The sequence below is a fragment of the Euprymna scolopes genome, chromosome 10, assembly GCF_053919585.1.
Source record: "Euprymna scolopes isolate OS-2025 chromosome 10, ASM5391958v1, whole genome shotgun sequence".
Classification (NCBI taxonomy): Eukaryota; Metazoa; Mollusca; class Cephalopoda; order Sepiida; family Sepiolidae; genus Euprymna; species Euprymna scolopes.
The window spans coordinates 18,486,431-18,505,913 of NC_136491.1; the positions used below are offsets into that span (position 1 = coordinate 18,486,431).

General features: G+C 33.4%; 1 protein-coding gene across 1 annotated transcript in view; it reads right to left on the bottom strand.

The window, feature by feature from the left end:
- LOC145285828 (sorting nexin-8-like) overlaps positions 1 to 19,483 on the bottom strand; it is a 108,307-nt gene that overhangs the window by 21,959 nt on the left and 66,865 nt on the right. The window contains exons 5-6 of the mRNA XM_080134264.1: positions 13,554 to 13,671; positions 24 to 145 (exon numbers count right to left, since the gene is read on the bottom strand). Of these exons, the coding sequence (XP_079990390.1) occupies positions 24 to 145; positions 13,554 to 13,671 (240 nt within the window). The remainder of the gene's footprint in view (positions 1 to 23; positions 146 to 13,553; positions 13,672 to 19,483) is intronic.

Below are 19,483 nucleotides of genomic sequence, written 5' to 3' on the forward strand. Positions count from 1 at the left end.
AAAGAAAAAAAAGTCTGACTTACTGGACCATTAAAAGTTAGGAAAAATTGTAACAATTTGTCATCGTGCATGTGTGGGTGACGGACGATTATGTTGAGATATCGCCGGAGTGCCTTCCGACGTTGTTCAATAAATTCACGGTTGGCTGTAATAAAAAAAGATAATACACACTCTTAGAAAATTATTAGCAATAATTTAATGGCGTAGAGGTTAAAGATTCGTTTTTAATTTTATACAATTAATCAAATGAATATAGCAAAAACTTTATCTTAGAATTTGGATCGTTTTGGCTGCTTTTGTTTTACGGCATATCAACCTTTTTTGACTCAATGCCGAATCCAAATTTATAAAAAGTTTTTGTTTCAAATTTTTTATATTTATTCTGTGATATCTGCTTTGCTCGTTTTATAGTGGAAATTTTTTTTTTGTTTTGTTTTTTACTCTGCAGAACATGATTGAGTTTTGCAAAGAGAAAAGAAAAAAAAACATTGATGTTTAGTGCATTTTAGATTAGGAAACAGAATTTGTGAATAATTATAGTAATTTCATAATTTATATCATGTTTTTAAATACCAAATTATTAATTTTTATTTATCGTGGACAATTATCCTCATCTTTTAGTTGTTTCAGATGAGGATAATAGTGTGCAATAAATAAAAATTAATAAATAATACTCATCTCAATGAATTCCAATTAAATAATATATTCCAAATTATTGATTCTTCGAAATCAGAAAATTTTATTGTAAAAAAGAAAAAGAAAAAGAAAAAGAAAAAATAAAGAAAGAAAAAAGAAAAAAGAAAGAAAGAGGAAAGAAAGAGGAAAGAAAGAAGAAAGAGGAAAGAAAGAGGAAAGAAAGAAGAAAGAGGAAAGAAAGAAGAAAGAAAGAAGAAAGAAAGAAGAAAGAAGGAAAAAAGAAAAGGAAAAAAGAAAAGGAAAAAAGAAAAGGAAAAAAGAAAAGGAAAAAAGAAAAGGAAAAAAGAAAAGGAAAAAAGAAAAGGAAAAAAGAAAAGGAAAAAAGAAAAGGAAAAAAGAAAAGGAAAAAAGAAAAGGAAAAAAGAAAAAGAAAGAAGAAAGAAAGAAGAAAGAAAGAAAAAAAAAGAAAGAAAAAAAAAGAAAGAAAAAAAAAGAAAGAAAAAAAAAGAAAGAAAAAAAAAGAAAGAAAAAAAAAGAAAGAAAGAAAAAAGAAAGAAAGAAAAAAGAAAGAAAAAAGAAAGAAAGAAAAAAGAAAGAAAGAAGAAAGAAAGAAAAAAGAAAGAAAGAAAAAAGAAAGAAAGAAAAAAGAAAGAAAGAAAAAAGAAAGAAAGAAAAAAGAAAGAAAGAAAAAAGAAAGAAAGAAAAAAGAAAGAAAGAAAAAAGAAAGAAAGAAAAAAGAAAGAAAGAAAAAAGAAAGAAAGAAAAAAGAAAGAAAGAAAAAAGAAAGAAAGAAAAAAGAAAGAAAGAAAAAAGAAAGAAAGAAAAAAGAAAGAAAGAAAAAAGAAAGAAAGAAAAAAGAAAGAAAGAAAAAAGAAAGAAAGAAAAAAGAAAGAAAGAAAAAAAAAAGAAAGAAAAAAAAAAGAAAGAAAAAAAAAGAAAGAAAAAAAAAAGAAAGAAAAAAAAAAGAAAGAAAAAAAAAAGAAAGAAAAAAAAAAGAAAGAAAAAAAAAAGAAAGAAAAAAAAAAGAAAGAAAAAAAAAAGAAAGAAAAAAAAAAGAAAGAAAAAAAAAAGAAAGAAAAAAAAAAGAAAGAAAAAAAAAAGAAAGAAAAAAAAAAGAAAGAAAAAAAAAAGAAAGAAAAAAAAAAGAAAGAAAAAAAAAAGAAAGAAAAAAAAAAGAAAGAAAAAAAAAAGAAAGAAAAAAAAAGAAAGAAAAAAAAAAGAAAGAAAAAAAAAAGAAAGAAAAAAAAAAGAAAGAAAAAAAAAAGAAAGAAAAAAAAAAGAAAGAAAAAAAAAAGAAAGAAAAAAAAAAGAAAGAAAAAAAAAAGAAAGAAAAAAAAAGAAAGAAAAAAAAAAGAAAGAAAAAAAAAGAAAGAAAAAAAAAAGAAAGAAAAAAAAAAGAAAGAAAAAAAAAAGAAAGAAAAAAAAAAGAAAGAAAAAAAAAAGAAAGAAAAAAAAAAGAAAGAAAAAAAAAAGAAAGAAAAAAAAAAGAAAGAAAAAAAAAAGAAAGAAAAAAAAAAGAAAGAAAAAAAAAAGAAAGAAAAAAAAAAGAAAGAAAAAAAAAAGAAAGAAAAAAAAAAGAAAGAAAAAAAAAGAAAGAAAAAAAAAGAAAGAAAAAAGAAAGAAAGAAAAAAGAAGAAAGAAAAAAGAAGAAAGAAAAAAGAAGAAAGAAAAAAGAAGAAAGAAAAAAGAAGAAAGAAAAAAGAAGAAAGAAAAAAGAAGAAAGAAAAAAGAAGAAAGAAAAAAGAAGAAAGAAAAAAGAAGAAAGAAAAAAGAAGAAAGAAAAAAGAAGAAAGAAAAAAGAAAGAAAGGAGAAAGAAAAAAGAAAGAAAGAAAAAAGAAAGAAAGAAAAAAGAAAGAAAGAAAAAAGAAAGAAAGGAGAAAGAAAAAAGAAAGAAAGGAGAAAGAAAAAAGAAAGAAAGGAGAAAGAAAAAAGAAAGAAAGGAGAAAGAAAAAAGAAAGAAAGGAGAAAGAAAAAAGAAAGAAAGGAGAAAGAAAAAAGAAAGAAAGGAGAAAGAAAAAAGAAAGAAAGGAGAAAGAAAAAAGAAAGAAAGGAGAAAGAAAAAAGAAAGAAAGGAGAAAGAAAAAAGAAAGAAAGGAGAAAGAAAAAAGAAAGAAAGGAGAAAGAAAAAAGAAAGAAAGGAGAAAGAAAAAAGAAAGAAAGGAGAAAGAAAAAAGAAAGAAAGGAGAAAGAAAAAAGAAAGAAAGGAGAAAGAAAAAAGAAAGAAAGGAGAAAGAAAAAGAAAGAAAGGAGAAAGAAAAAAGAAAGAAAGGAGAAAGAAAAAAGAAAGAAAGAAGAAAGAAAAAAGAAAGAAAGAAGAAAGAAAGAAGAAAGAAAAAAGAAAGAAAGAAGAAAGAAAGAAGAAAGAAAGAAAGAAAGAAAGAAAAAAGAAAAAAAGAGGGTGAGGTGGGGTACTTTTTAACTTTCGTTTCTCCACAAAGCTATTAAATAACTCCTACATACAGCGCTCATTCATCTAGTACTTACAAGACTCAACGTTAATCTAACAAGAACTAGTGTGCCAATGTGATTGTGCCATATCTCTTCTCTTCTATTTCTTCTATCTATCTATATAAATAAAATGAACTCATTTTTTCCCGTGGGATTTTGACCTTAATAGGATTAAAAATCAAGATATTTCATGCAAATACATTATGCACAAACGGCAGAACAATATCTGAGGTTTGTTATAGGCTTATTAGTTCTCAAATTCCTCGATAATCTTAGATTTCTATACTTTTTCTGCTGAGAAGTCACGGCCAAAATTGGTTAAGATCAATGGAAGTGGTAAAATATTTTCTCTCTTAAACATTCCTCCTCCCCCTGCCACCACTTAACACCGTTTGGAGATCGTTCACAAGGAACAGTTGAGAAGAGAACACCGGTTTGGCTTCGTAGTTCTATCATGTTAAGTTATTTAAAATCACTAAACTGAGCTGCAGTGCTCTGTGGTGTAGTGGTTAGGGTGCTGGACAATTCACATATTTTCACGTTCGCGCCGACCTACCATAGTGATTTATTTTTTTTTTTTTTTTTTCCTAAACAACTGGAATGGACTTTTCTTGGTGGCCGAACTGTTAACGTTGCAGATGTTTTGTTTTTTTTCACACTTTATTTTCCTACTTTTACTCATGACTCCGGGTTTGATCCTTCCTTCCTTCCTTCCTTCCTTCCTACCATAACATTTTTTAAATTCCCCCCCCCCCGTCCCGGAAACAAATACTCGGGCAACGCCGGGTACCCCCGCTAGTATTAAATACAATAAATAGATATCAATTAGGTCAATCAGTAAAATTGCAGTATTTGTTTTTTTTTTTTTGTTTTTTTTAATTACATTTTCACCCCAAACAAGGCACATTGCCACTTTGATGTAGGGGGCTACTATCAGGGACATAAGCATCAGGGGTACTATGTAGGGAGTTGGGCAGCAAGATGTCGGTTCACATTACATCTGAACTTCTGCATGTCAATACATTTGGGGAAGCAGGGACCCGGAAAGGAATTCCAAAGTCTAGCGGTTCTGGGGAAGAAACTACTGGAGTAGAAGGCTCTCTTACATCTAGGGATCTCTACTGTGAAGGGGTGGGATTTAGCTGTTTGTCGGGGGTATTTACGCCGAGGGGATACAAGTGCTAGCAGTTCGTCAGAGCATTCACCGTTAAAGTACTTGTAGAACAGGTAGAGGGATGCAACATTTAATCGATGGGATAGTTAACAATTGAGAAATCGCAAATAAATAAAAATAAGTCATAGCAAATAAAGTAGAATTAAATTCTCTACCTACCGATATACTTTTAATATGTGGAAATTAAGGATTTTATTTTATGACCATGTATCTAATCGAAACACAAAAAAAACAAAAAAACATGGCGACAGAAGTATTGACTTTACCTTCCTACAATGAAATGAAGTGAAGTTTTACATGGATTTTTGTTTGAGAGGAGGAAGAGGGCTTACCATTTGGACTTAGGGTAAGTGATAGGATAGTTAATTATTTTTCCTGTTTTCCCAGCTATTTTTGTTATAGTGCAACTTAAACCACATGAACACCTTGAACATTCTTGGGGGGGGGGAAGAAAAAAAAAAGAAAAAAAAAAAAAAAAAAAGTTTCAGCACGCTAAAAGTATACAAGTAGATAAATTATGTTGGTAGAATTTTTTTTAATGATTACTTGATTGTTAACTATATTGCAATTTTACCAGCTAATCATGCATTCCACTATTCTTTAAGAATTTGATTAAAAAAATAAAAATAAAATGTAAAAATCTGTTAAAAGTATTAGCAACCAAAAGGAATTCCAGATTCTTCAAAACTTTAAAATGGAGGCCCCATAAAAAGACGCAGTTTAATTTGACTACCAAAGGATGGAGAAAGCAATAATGTCGTGAATGAAAAAGTGCTTTGTGCACCATTTTCATGTCATCTAATCCTTATAATACACCATTTTTTGGCTTTAAGATTTGTTGTTGTAAACAACTGTTTAAAAAAAAAAAAAAAAAAAAATACAATCACAAACCAGATTAGAAAAAAAAAAAATGCATATCCAGTTTTCAAATTTCTCACATAATGATGTGCAACATGTGTTTTATATTTGTATTCGCATGGTTAGCAATACCCAGAGGGATTGGACATTAAATTAGTAAAAGTTAAAAATGCGTATAACATTTTTTTTTTTTTTTTAACTTCTCTAATTCTATCTTTTACAAATCTCCATACCCTCTCCTTGTTTCCTCTGGCAACTAACAAAAAAAAAAAATATTGTTAATGAATTATTACATAACATTTATATAAAAAAAAAAAAAAAAAAAATAGTTTACCACCATGACTAATGCATAATCATATTGGCACACTGGTTCTCATTAGATTATTAAAGTTAAGCAACATTGAGCCTGGTCAGTGCCAAATGCGTGACCAATTGGGGATACCAGATGAAGAAGGGTGTCAACACTTTTACATGGGCATCACCACTTATCAAGGCCAAGAGGCCACTCGAGGATAGGGGGTTAAAGAAGTAGAAATTGGACACTATAGTAATCGTTAGTAATGGAAATTCGGTGACATATGGAATGGCTCATCAAAAACTTGTTTACGTTAGACTTGAAGACAACCATATTGTTGTCAGCTGGAAAGTAGGAAAACGGAAGACAATTCCACAGGCGTGCAGTTCCAAGAAAGAAGCCGTGCTCATGGAATGTACGTCAAGGTTAAGACGCAAGAACTGCAAAAATCTAAAGTCATCATCTCCACTGACAAAGATATACAAACAACTGAGAATCATTTGTAAATTTGATAATCCCAAATTTCCTGCTATGGAGGAAGCCGACTCATCATACCTCGGGTGAGTGCTGTCTTCAAGGCGATACGGTACCATGACTACTTCTGACACCAAAAGAATGAATATTGCAAAAAAAAAAAAAAAAAAATTGCCTATATTTTGTCCAGGGCAATGGCGAAAATGAATACATTAAATTTATGGGCATATTGTATACTTTTTTTTATATATAATAAATGTAGATCTAATAATTTACAAGTAACAGATGTTTATTATCAGTCAAGATAACAAATTTTTCATTTTCAATTCTTATTCATTAAGTGTCATAGTTTAAAAGGAAAACAAACAAACAAACAAAAAAAAAACCATTGATATGATAATGTCAAGTGAAACATTAATTAAACCAATTGTTTAATGATAATAACAAGGAAATAAACAGACAAAAATAAACAAAGAAAAAAAATTATCCATACAATGAAATCATATCTTTCATTTGAAAATGTTAAAAGAATGAGGTCATGTGTGTATGATTTTAAGTGTTTTTTTTTGTTTTTTTTTTTTTTTTTAGAGTTCACACCAATGGGTAACAAAGTTCATTGTCATTAGTTTTTGATGACAATTTTAGCATCTTTTATTTTAAGCAATATCATTTCAACTTTTTTTTTAATCCAAAATTTTAACTTGCATCTATTATTAAACGGAAATTTGATATCTACCTGTCGAAAGCTGAACCTATAGTATTATTTCTATTAATAGAGATTTGGTATCCGTATCTGAAGATGAACCTATACTATTACAATCTTAATGCTCAATTCAGAGAGAGAAAGAGGGAATGTATCATAGTATGTATTGTCAAGACTATTCCCAGGCATTACTTTCTCCAGTGTGGAGGGCCGCAATATAGCATATGTTTATTCATATATACAAGCAAAAAATATACCTCTTCTGAATATTTTTGTTGGTGACAATATTACTATAAAAAAAAAAAAAATCCTGCTTCTGTCTATGATATCTATAAAAGTGAAATTGTGTGTATATGTGTACCAAACTACTGTCAATTTTCGGTCTACAGACTTAAGATTTGACATAAGAGGTATTGAGATTTGGGAAAACCTTTTTAATTGGTTTTTGGCCAGAAATTTGGCTGTTAAGGTCAAAGTTCAACAATTTAATCTTCGAAAACTCTACAAAACTCCTCTACCAATTTTGGGTCTAAACACTTGAAATTTTAAATGTAGGTTACTTGAACATGGATCAAACTTATTTTGATTTGAGCTCAAAACAATAAATGTTAAGGGGTCAAAGTAAAAAAAAAAAAAAAAAAAAAAAAATTTGACCTCTGGGGTCTATCAAATTACTCAGCCAATTTTTGATCTAAACATTTGAAATTTTACATAAAAAGGGTATTCAGACATAAGGCAAGCTTTTTAATCGGTTTTTGGCTGAAAATTTGGCTGCCAAAGGGTCAAAGTTGAAAAGATTTGACCTTTGTATTCTCTAGCAACATACTCCGCAAATTTTGGGTCTAAACACTTGAAATTTTAGATGTAGGTTACTTGGATATGGGTCAAACTTTTTAATTTAAGCCCAAAACAAATGTTAAGGGGTCAAACTTTTCTCTTTAGTAGTTAAGGAAGCCTATTATATACAAATACATTACTGTACATCTGCACACTTTTTAATATATACATATGCAGATAAAGTTATGAACAGTACATAGAGCCCGAGCAAACCCGGGCTGAACTACTAGTATATACTATTTCAAAATATTCTGTCGTATCATCATAACAGTAATCTGTTTTGACAGTAAGAGATTAAAAAAAAACATTCACATTGTTAATTTAAATTATACATTTGAATTTCGTCTGTATATCTTACCAACAACATTTTCACAGCCAACGCAAACATGCATTCCAGATATAAAGAAACAAAAACTTGACAAAGAGGTATATCCATGAAATATTAAGTTTCTGCAAGTTATAGCAAACAAAGTAGAATTCTCTAGCTATATTTTTAATATGTGGAAACAATTTCGGTGCAACTTTACAGTGTGTCTTCGAAAAATTCATTTCAGAGAACAACATTATGTACTTATGGGTCATGCCAAAATTAGTATAAATTTCAAAAATTTATAAAAATGGTCCTGTAGAAAAATAAAAACAATTTTTCAAAATTGCAATTTCACTGTAAATTAATCCTTTAGATGTTTGAAATCAGGGGGAGATAACTGCTTTCAGGTCGGCCATCTTGCACAATTTTTCCGAAAATTAGCTTTAGCACGTCTACTGGATGATGTTTCATAAAATTTTGGAATTTATACTAATTTCAACAGGACACGCAAGTGCGTGATAATGTTTTTCCCTGAAATGCCTTTGATCGAAAATACATGATTGGGTTGGATGACACATAGTAAAGTTGCAAATTTTTTTTTTTTTTTTTTTTTTTACATAGGCATAACCACTTATCAAGGCCCAGCGACCACTCAAGGATAAGGGTTAAGAGTGTACAGTAGTCAATTGGACAATATAGTAATTGTTAGTAATGGAAATTCAGTAAATTTGTTAACTTAAGTGGAACGGCTCATCAAGAACTTGTTTACGTTGGACTTGAAGACAACCATATTGTAGTCAGCTGGAAAGCAGGAAAACAATTCCACAGGCGTGCAGTTCTAAGAAAGAAGCTTTGTTAATGGAATCTACGTTTAGGTTTAGGCACAGATAAAGAGTGGGGGGGGGGAATTATTGATAGTGTTTTCAGCTAGACGAGTGTTTCTTGTGAAAGTTTGGCAAGGGGGGGGGGACCATAGATTGAAAGTCAGTAGAGCACTTGCCATGAAAATAACGATAAATAATTTTATTTCTAAAATGGTATCTGATAGAAACATTTTTTTCAGTTGTCAAAGAAAATGAGAAAGGCATTTTAAAGCTGTTACATACACTTGTTAATTTTTCTATTTTATTATTCTTGCAGCTCCCCCCCCCCAAAAAAAAATAATAACACCAGGTAAACATGCTAGTTTAATATTAGAAGACATGGAAATTGGAATTTAATATTTAGACTGAAAGATATCATACAAAATAAATTTTTCTTCTTGATCATCAGGCTGAAAAGAAAGTGTAGCATCTGTTCTGTAGTTGGTCGATGAAGTCTTTCTAGATGAGGTAATTTTTATTTTTTGCTCCCCAATCCAGAGTGATCCCCTTTTTTTGGAGCTAGGTTTGTTCCACCACACTAAAACAACCTTTTGTCTAATTCTGCCTTTCAAGAAGTGTAGCATCTGTTTTGTAGTTGGTCGATGAAATCTGCCCTTTATCAAAAGGCAAACCAAGAACAATATATTGGGGAAATTACGATTACATACTTTACTAGAAAGACAAATGAGGTTTTAATCAAAACTGTCAAAATAATAAAATTTCTAACCATTAGTAGACATTTTAATATCCTTTCCTTCATCTGGAACATTACTGTCCAAAGAGATTAAAAAAAAAAAAAAAAAAAAAAAGCACTTTATATACAATTAATTTTAAATATGAAATAATCTTGAAATATAATATATCCCACCTCTCATTTTAATGACTATTTTGTTATTTAAAAAAAAAAAAAAAAAAAAAAAACAAGTGAAGCATGCATGGTCCTCCGTGAATGCAGTGAACGAGGCATAAAAAAAAAAAAATGACTAAGTCCACCCCCCCCATTTAGCTGCAAAAGTCCCCAAGACCTTAACATATTTAAATTTGAGTTCAGCACCATGCAAAACTAGTAAATAGACATACACAGAAAATTTTAGACAAATATGGTAAGATAGTCCCAAAAATGGAGTGTTTTTATTAGCCCTAAAAGAGTCCTTGGGGCACCCCCCAAGAGTTATCACAAAGTATAGACAAACAGTTATATAGAAATCAGTTAGTTACAACTTTTCAGAAAGTTTTATAAGAATCCAAGGCATCAATTTTTTTTAAATAAGCACAAAAGTGTCAATTTTAGCCATTTTAACCCGAAAGGTACCCCTAGGAGGGCAACTGGAATTTTCCCGGAAAATCTGTTCTGTTTTTTACTCATATCATGTTTAATGTTTGTGTAAAATTTAAAAAAAATTCCAAGAAAAGTGCGGATAAATGAACGGACAAGGGTGAATTTACATGTTCACTCCTTTTGTCGGGGGACCAAAAAGTTCTTGACATAATGGTCAAAAAGTTTCAAGTTCAGACTCGGTAAATATTAGTATTTTCAAAATTCTATTTCATATCATGCATCGTTACACTTTCTCTTCCAGATTTTGTTGTAATTGTTATTTTGTTAAATTTAGAAGTAGAGAACAAGTCTAGAATCCGATGATTAAGCACGATCACCCTCGCACTCTCACTAGATCCGAGTGTCCAAATACATGTATTTGGTGTTTTAAATGTCCACTATCACCATTTTCTTGGATTTTCAAACTATACAGAAACAGCAAGTAGCCACACACATTTTCTCCTTTGTACACTCACAAACTGTCACTTTCGTGACCCTCCTCCCAGATTGTGAGGACCAGCAAGCTTCACTTCTTGACCTGTTTTTGACCTCACTGCACAAGGCACTCATAGCCTGCTCAGAAACATTGACCACTTTGTGGTAATGATTGATATCACTCTAAAGTCTTGTCTCAAAACTGATCAGTCATTACTCAAAATGACAAGATACTTAAAGCAGGCCGATTAGGAATCAATCGGAGATCATATCAGATGCCCTATAGAGGGAAACTCTTTCTCTTTCGGCTGATCAGTGTGCAAGGAGTTAATCATGTGGAAATTCTATAGTAAGACCCACTGTCCCCAATAGTTTACCTTGAACTATACAGTTGATATTGCTCAGAAGCAGCAAGCATTCTGCAAATTCAACTGCCATAAGTCAACTACAAATTTGTAGCATCAAGAAATCATTTTAAAATGTAATAGCTGCAGGTAAAAAAATAAAAAAAAAAGGTATGAGATCGCCAGAATATGCACCGAGTTATAAAAACTGGAAAATCTATAATAGTGTGGTGGACAATGATCCAACAATCCCTCGCTATCCAACTACCATGATGTCATTTGCAACTGATAAAGCTGAACTACTTTCCTAGCGGTTCTTCTTGAACTCCACTTTGAAATTCACAAATAATGCCAAACCAAATTTCTCATTGCAAACTAAAACCATACTTGATCTGATCAACACCTCTTCCCAGGTCTGAGATATCATAAAAAGAACTTTGACACCGCCAAAGCATGTGGGCCTGATCTTATCCATTATAGTAATAAAGAAATGCTCTGGCCCCTGTCCTCTACAATGCCTTGCTGAATCTTATTTCCTGAAAGTTTAAAAACTGCTTCTGTGGTATCAATCTTCAAGAACTTTGGTGAAAAAACTGAGCCCTCAAATTATCACCAACCCCATCAGTCTCCTCCCACTCTTCACTTAAAGCTTTGAATCTAATCAATCTAGTGATAATCTGCCACTTTATTAAGGCGGAACTTCTTCAGGACTATCAGTATGAATTTAAGCAAGCGTATTCTACTGAAAATATTCCAATGGTCATCTCTGAATACATACTACACACGGAACAAGACAGATAAAGCTAGGGCAGTAGCACCTGATATATCCAAGGACTTTGACAAGGCATAAGGTTTCCTTATGAAAAATTTTTTTTCACTGTTCATTTTGTCTTTCATGAGACAAACAAAATCCTGCCATCTCAACACCAGCTTAAAAGTCACTCCCACCACAAGGCCACATGTCAATCTCACCCGACCATGTTTTTCTTTCTCCTGACCTCACAGCCAGCCATTTCTTCCTTCGACTTTATATAAAGTCGATGTCCGAAACATTTTGCTTCTCTCCAATCACGTGCTGTCCTTTTGTCACGCAAGCTCGCACGCACTTGCTAATTTGCATAGTCTCAACTGCCGCCGCTGCTAATAGCTTTGCTAGCCATTTATCTTTCAGCTTTATGCGCGCTGTTACAGAGGCTTAAACTTAACTAATAAGACTTTTTTTTTATAAATTTTTTTACATTGTTGTAAATTAAATAAAATAACAGTAATAGCTTGAATTCATGGCTGACGTTCCATTGACCAAAAAAAAAAAAGTTTTTTTAAAAATTTAATTGATTTGATTTCTATTTTTAATTTTGTCTTATCAAGTTTCATTTCAATGATTTTCAAATACACCTGATTAACCTGACAAGCAACAAAATCCCCCACCCCTTCACTGTTGAGAGATTTATATGTGCCGGAAAGCCATCTACCCTAATAGTTTTTTTCCTTCGGATTTCTAGATTTTGGAATTCTTTTCCTTTTTCCTTAACTACACTAGCACAAATTTAAATGTAATGCGAATAGATATCTTGCTGCTTAATTTCCTACATTGTCTCTTGTAGACATGGTCGCAAGTACTGGCCACTTATATCCAAGTGGCAATATGCTTTGTTTGAGGTGAGTAAGAAAGATTATGTATAAAAAAAAAAAGCATTGGATAAATTCTGTAATAGAGGCAAAATAAGAGTATTTGGGGGTTGAAATACTCCTCATAATTTGATTAATAGATGTTAATGGTATATATACACACAGGGTGGAAAGATAAATTTGTCACCCTAAAGAAAACAACTCTACAGTTTTATTTTTAAACTTTTGTTGAAAAAAATCAATTCAGATAACTTAATTATGTAGTAGAACTTACATCTATTCAGCGTAGCCGCCTTCAGCCTCAATCACCTCTGATACGGGTCCAGAACTGGGAGCATGCCTTTTCCACAAGCACTGGTGGGAACTTGGTGAATACTCAGTGGATGGCAGTGATCAGGCTGGCCTTGATGTTATGGGAGGTCATGTTGGTGACGTTCACAATGTATGACCAAATGAAGTAGTCCAGCAAGTTTAAGTTGGGGGAGGAGGAGAGCCAGTGAGAGAAGGGCACAAAGTCGTAGCCCTCCTGAAGTTAAGGCTGGGTTTCTTTGGCCACCTGATTGGATCATGGGATCACCATATCTAGGTATACTTTGATGCTGACTTTCAAAGTCGACTTTGAAGATGTGAGATGGCATGATGTGGCCCTCATTTGAAACCACACCAAAGACCATAATTGTGATTGGAAACTGTTGAGCTGCGCCCTCAAGCATTGAACCGTCCAGATTTGCATTTTGAGGATGCTGGCAATGGTCCTGTTATCATAATTCGGATCAGTAGAGCAGGAGTTGTACAGCAGTGCATCTCCGATCTTGCTCACTGAACCTTGTGTCACTTCCAGACGTAGAAGGCTCTTATCGCTCTTGAGATTTGTACACAACTGGACAACTAGTAGATGGTCTGCAGCAAAAGAAAATGAAAAATCACCGGTTTTCGTCTCATGGAAATGGAATCATGTTGTCTTTTCTAGGGCGACAATTTTATCATTCCACTCTGTATTCTGTGAATTTTTTTTTTTTTTTTTACTTAGGGGATCACCACTTATCAAGGCCTGGAGGTCACTCTAGGATAAGGGTTAAGAATATGGTGAGACAGCAAGATTGGTTACTGTAGAACTTGGGTAGAGCTAGATTATCAAAATGGAAGTAAGCTTAAAATGAGGTTTATATTCTGACAATTGATACGTTATTAAATTGATACGTAGAGATGTAGAAAAGAAAAGATTTACCTCCCATCATCTTCTTTGGTGGTAATCGAGGGACTAACCGATATGGAAATCTTGACATGAGCATATCGTTCAATGCTAAGAAATCATTGTACCTTCTTAGAACTGTACTTTTATATCTCTGCAAATAAAAATAAGAAAACAATTCTCATAATATAAGTAAACCAAAGGTTCATTTGTAATATATTACTTAGTTTTAATTTATTTTTGTAAGTGTAAAGTTACGAAAATATGAATCACAGAGTTTGATCAAAGTAGGAGTAAAGGAAGAATCAACCACAACCCTTATATCCTTGCATTGTGTTGTTCGTCCAAAATAAATTAGCCAGGTTCAAAATCAAGTGGGGTAGCATGAAATTTAAAAAAAAAAAAAAAAAAAAAAAAAAAAAAAAAACGTGTTTAAAATCAATGGGCTCACCTTTGAAAATAAGGAAAGAAAAAAAAAATTTTTTTTAAGTATTTCACCCCAGCCAAAAAGTGTCTGCAATCTTTTGTGCTCAACGGTTATCTCCCTTGATTTTACTGTCTTCCTTCCATTTTTTTTATTATAAGGACTTTTTTTTTTTTTTTTTTTTTTTGTTCTTTCTCATCCAACTTGGATTACATAGGAGATATTTTGTTGTTAGTTTTGATGGTTGCTTTTTAAAATGCATTATTTTTCTAAATGTAACACCCACAAAGGGTTATAGCAGAAACTAAAACGACTCGTTTCTGATATTGTTCTTTCAGGAATCGTCAAGTGGGCCGGCCGAAACAGGTAGATACGCTGTTCTTCTCAATGCCAGACCAGCAGGAGAAACACTTATAAGCATTTTATTAAAAAGAAAAAGATGAACACTCACGCTGGTTTGTTTTCAAAGTGATTGTATTGAGTGTTGATAAAAATGAGAAAAAAAAAAAATTTAAAGAAAAACAAACATTACGAAACTGTCAATGGCTCGGTTCAGAGAAGCTAAGTTTTGCTTTTCAATTCACATTCTTTTTCTCTCTCTAAAATCGGAAAAACATTTTTTATCATTTCGAGAGTTTGACACATTTCTCATCAGGGAAAGTTTTTTGATTTCCATTTTTCAGGAAAGGCTCTTTTTTTTTTTTTTTATGGGTCACTTGCACCAAATCGAACCTGATACCGAGTCACACCATTTATTGTGAACTCAACTGAACTGGACTGAACTAACATGCTGTACTGCTACCGTCATCTCTCCCAGTCCGTCTGTCCGTCCCTCTATTTCTGTTTTTCTGTGTCAGTAACTGCTCTGCATTGTTATTTATACAGATCTGCGAGTGCTGGGTGGCATGTATTGACCAAGAGTTGTTAATGCCTCTAATTAATTTCCCTTTGGCAATTTTTTAAAATAAATTCCCTTTTATCCGCACGGCAAAGATATTTTCTCATGTCGCAAAGAAAACAACACTTCATAAAACTATGATTCAATTGGTTGATCAATTTGCAAACACATCAGCCTTGATATGCACTAGTACATATATTGCTAGTACCATCAGAGCCCTTTGGTATTCTAGTATCTTGGAATAGAGGCTGAATCTTTTGGAAACAGCTACACCGATGAAATATTAGAATTCCGCTCAAGCAAAACAATACATAAAAAAATGATTTTTCCTTTATCAATTTTCATACATTTTTTTTTTCCTTTTGATTGGTTTGGTTGTTTTGTTTACAGTGTATCAAACCTTTTCAAGTTATTTAATGCCGAATCAAGTTATTTTGGAAAACGTGTTCATGTTGAATCCACTTATTTTGTAGAGGGTTTTTATTTTTTAAGCTCTTTGTATCTTTAATTGCTAGTTTGTAGTGTAGTTAGCGATTCTGTCGAGGCATGTTTAAAGGCGTGTCCCTTACATGGAAAATAAGAAACGTGTTGACATGTCGAAGGTGTGATACTATAAAGTGGCCCTGAGGTGGACTTGAGCCACTAAGTGCTGAGAGGGGGGGGATAGACAAAGGAATAGGAAACAATAGATAGGAAGTAGCAAACAATGAATCTAAGTATTTTTAGATGGAGCTTTTTAGAGTTAACAATATCAATAGAAACCTAGAGATAAAACAGGGAAGGGCAGCTTCCAGTAGCCGGGGTGGGTTGGGGGGGGGCCTCAGATACCAACATAGGAGACAGTTGACAACTAGATGCCCGTTGCACAGTTTTAGAGTTGACTGTGAAACACAAATAGAGACGAACATAACATCGATAGAACTGGGAAAACACACACACACACACACACACACACACACACACACACACACACACACACACACACACACACACACACACACACACACACACGTCCAAGAGTCAAATTATATGTGAACATTAGCGTTTGTTTTTCCTTTCTTTGTTCCACGATTTATTATATTTCTACTTTTGTGAAACCACGTGTGTTACCATCGACAGTCGCCAGCGAAAAAAATGACGAGACGGCCATAAGAGGAATACTAGAACGAAAAATCCACGATACACGATGTTGAGAGTCGGCGATCTGTCGGGGCCGCGAACGTCTGGTCACAAAGGCAAGTGAAGGAAAGAGAAACTGGAGAGAGAGAAATGGAACAGGAAATAGAATGTTACCATTAGGAAAAACAATGATTACCAAAGGCAAGTAACCGGTGCGTGCGTGCGCGGTTTGAGTAACACATGCTAGATTTAAAAGGCACGTGCCCATATGCCACTAACATTAGAAACCCTAGACAAACAGCCATTGACCTACACTCAAAAGGTAAGGATATCTCATCACGTGTGGTTGAAAGTCATGTAGAGAAAAATCTGATTCATTGGATCAAAAACGTTGGCAAAGTCAAGATAGATGATGTAGCAGACATGGTCTATGATTTCAGTGATCCACTTGTTAAGCAGAATCTCTTCCGTACAAAGCCATGTTGTACTTGAAAGATTGAGGTTGTGAACAGATGAAACACTATAGCCGACTTAAGAGACTCAAAGATTTGTAGATGACAGAATGAGTGAGAATGGTCTGTAGTTGATGGTATCCTCTTCTTGAAGATGGGACAAATAACTGTTTTCAAGGATGTCACCAGTTTGAAGGAATAGATAACAGAGCCAAAAGAGAGGATAAGTTATGAATGGAAAGAAGGTTTTTTTTTTTTTTTTTTTTTTTTAAAAAAAACACTTTATTTACCCCCAAACAAGGCATATTGCCACTTGGACATAAGGGGCTACTATTTGGGACCAGATGTACGTAGAGTGTTGAGCAGCAAGATGTCTGTTCATGTTACACTTAAATTTCTGCATGTCAGTACAGTCAGGGAAGCAAGTGACTAAGAGAGAATTCCTAAGTCTCGCAGTTCGAGAGAAGACACTATTAGAGTGGAAGGCTTTCCAACATCACGGGACTTCTACAGTGAAGGGGTAGGATTTTGCTGCTTGTCAGGTTTGTTGAGGGTATATATCACCAGAGCAGCAAGTTCATCGAAGCACATTACATTAGAGTACTTTAAAAAGAGACAGAAGTTAGAACCCTATTGATAATGCAGGACCTATTAAGATCCAGAAAAGTGTTCCAAACCTATCTAAGAGCAAGAGATTAGTGGGTGATGCACCAACCCAAATGTGGTAACAATACTGCATGCATGGGCAAATGGTGGCTTTGTGGAGATACAGGATACTGTCCGATATGAGTAGCTTTCTAGCACGGTAGAGAGAGCCCACCTTCTTTGCAGTAACTTTGGCAATGTCTTTAATGTATTTGTTCAGATTCATGTTGCCTGCGAACGCTAATCTGAGGAGTTGGAATATTTTTGGATGGTTTTTATTGCCATTAAGCGAAAAAAAAAAAAAAAACTTGCTGAGTGTCATCATAGTTCCTATTTACAATGCCTCCCAACGAGACAAAGTTAGACACTAGGGTCGTTTTTTTAACGTTAAGAAAAGGTGTGTAGAAGTTGAGTTTCTCAGCTATCATCACTTTTGTATATTTTGGAAAAGACATCAGCAAAAATACTGCAGAGTTCACATATAAACTCCTTTCATCATCTTGTTTAACAATTGGTTTATTCAAACAACCATTGACTTCAACATGAATTGTAGTATGTCTCTTCTGTAACCCTCTTATAATGTTGCCTTTTCTTCCCATTCAACATACTCTGCTTTGTTTCTTTGGAGTCTACAGACCTTGAACACCTTTGGCACTTCTAGTGAACTTTGGTCTGTTTGGTTGCCTCAAACACACTGCTAGATTAATAAGTTGAATAATGGTGTGTTCTACAGATAGAGACCATCTATTGAATCCATCATCATGAGGGATGGCCAATCACAAGAATGTTCAGCCTTTTTGTTGCCAAAGTTGGTTCAGTGAGGCAGAAAAAAAATATATGCAACTAAAACTGCATTGTTACTCTTTCCCAGTGGTGCCAGGGCATGAAGTTCTGAAACCAATATGAGGTAGCAGGTAAACACAAGAAAAAGTAATGAGGGTTGATGACTACTTCAAAATCTAGTCACATCGAAATGTGTTGGTAAAGAAAATAACTCTTCACTCATTCCAATAGAACTAAATTGATTAGCTGAATGACAGACTGAGGAGGCACAATCAACTGGTGTGGTATTTAAATAATCTGGAATGAAGCAAGCTATATTCTTAGCAACTATCGTTCTCATGGTGTTGAGCAAGTTGAAGTCATCAGAAATAACTGGTCAAGGAAAAGCAAACATTATGAACACACATGAAAGGTTGGTTGGTTGTTTTACGGCATATCAACCCTTTTCGGGTTATTTAATGGTGAATCCAAAGATTTTGAAGAAAAATTTTTTTAATAGAATATATTTGTTGTTTTCACATCGGTTTCTATTTAACCCATAGTTGGGACCCTAACAGGTACTACCACTCCGGGTCAGAGTGGACCTGGGAGCAATGGTAATTAAAGGGTGGCTCCACACTCCCCAAAGCCCACAAGCTGGGGCCTCACCACTGGATATAGTTTAAGGTCATATCCAGGACCCCCATTGAGGGACTTTTACCCTCTGCAGGGAGGCAGTCGGCATATTCTAATTTCCCACCGACAGGGCCCACATGAAAGGAATCAGAAATTATTTGATCAGCACGAAATTGACTGAATGTGACTGAAACACTGATAGAATGAAACATTGTAGAAGCTTAGTTGATCTCTATTGATTATCCTCAGACCTTTTTTGCCATTCTGACGTCAGCCTCCCCAGCTTCATAACAAGACTCCCTCACAAAATTCTCTTTATCATTGAAAACTCCTTTTGAAAAATCAAATCCAGATCTGTCCACTTGTGATTTCTTGCCCTGTTTACTTTGAACAGACGCAGCAGTTTTTGATCAACAAATGGAATATCTACCAGGTCTGACTGCTTTTCAAATGATGTATTCTTGATGGATTGATCGTGTGATGTAGAAAAAAGTTTTGCAAACTAACTCTTTATCTGTGCCAAAATCAAAACGTAGATTCCATGAACAAAGCTTCTTTCTTAGAAGTGCACGCATGTGGAACTCTCTTCCATTTGCCAGTTTCCCACCTGACTACAACTTGGATGTCTTCAAGTCCAACATAAACAAATTCCTGATGAACCGCCCCCTTAAGTAAGGCACTTTATCAAATCTCCAATACTAATGATTAAGATACTATCCCATTGATTACTGTACACGCAATAACCCTTATCCACGAGTGGCTTCCAGGCCTGGATAAGTGGTGACTACCATGTAAAAGAAAAAAAAAAGAAAAAAAAAGTCCTATTTGAGTCCATCTGATAGTGGAAGAGAATGAGCCGGGGACACCATATATGGCAACACTTAGTTCCTTTTCAGCTTTCAAGAAAAGTCACCTGTTCCATAACAATCAAAGTTTCCTTAATAGTAAAAATAATAACAGTAGTAGTACTTTGATTTTTTTCAGTATTTGTTTCTTGTCTGCTGCTGAAATATTTCAATATATTTTCTTG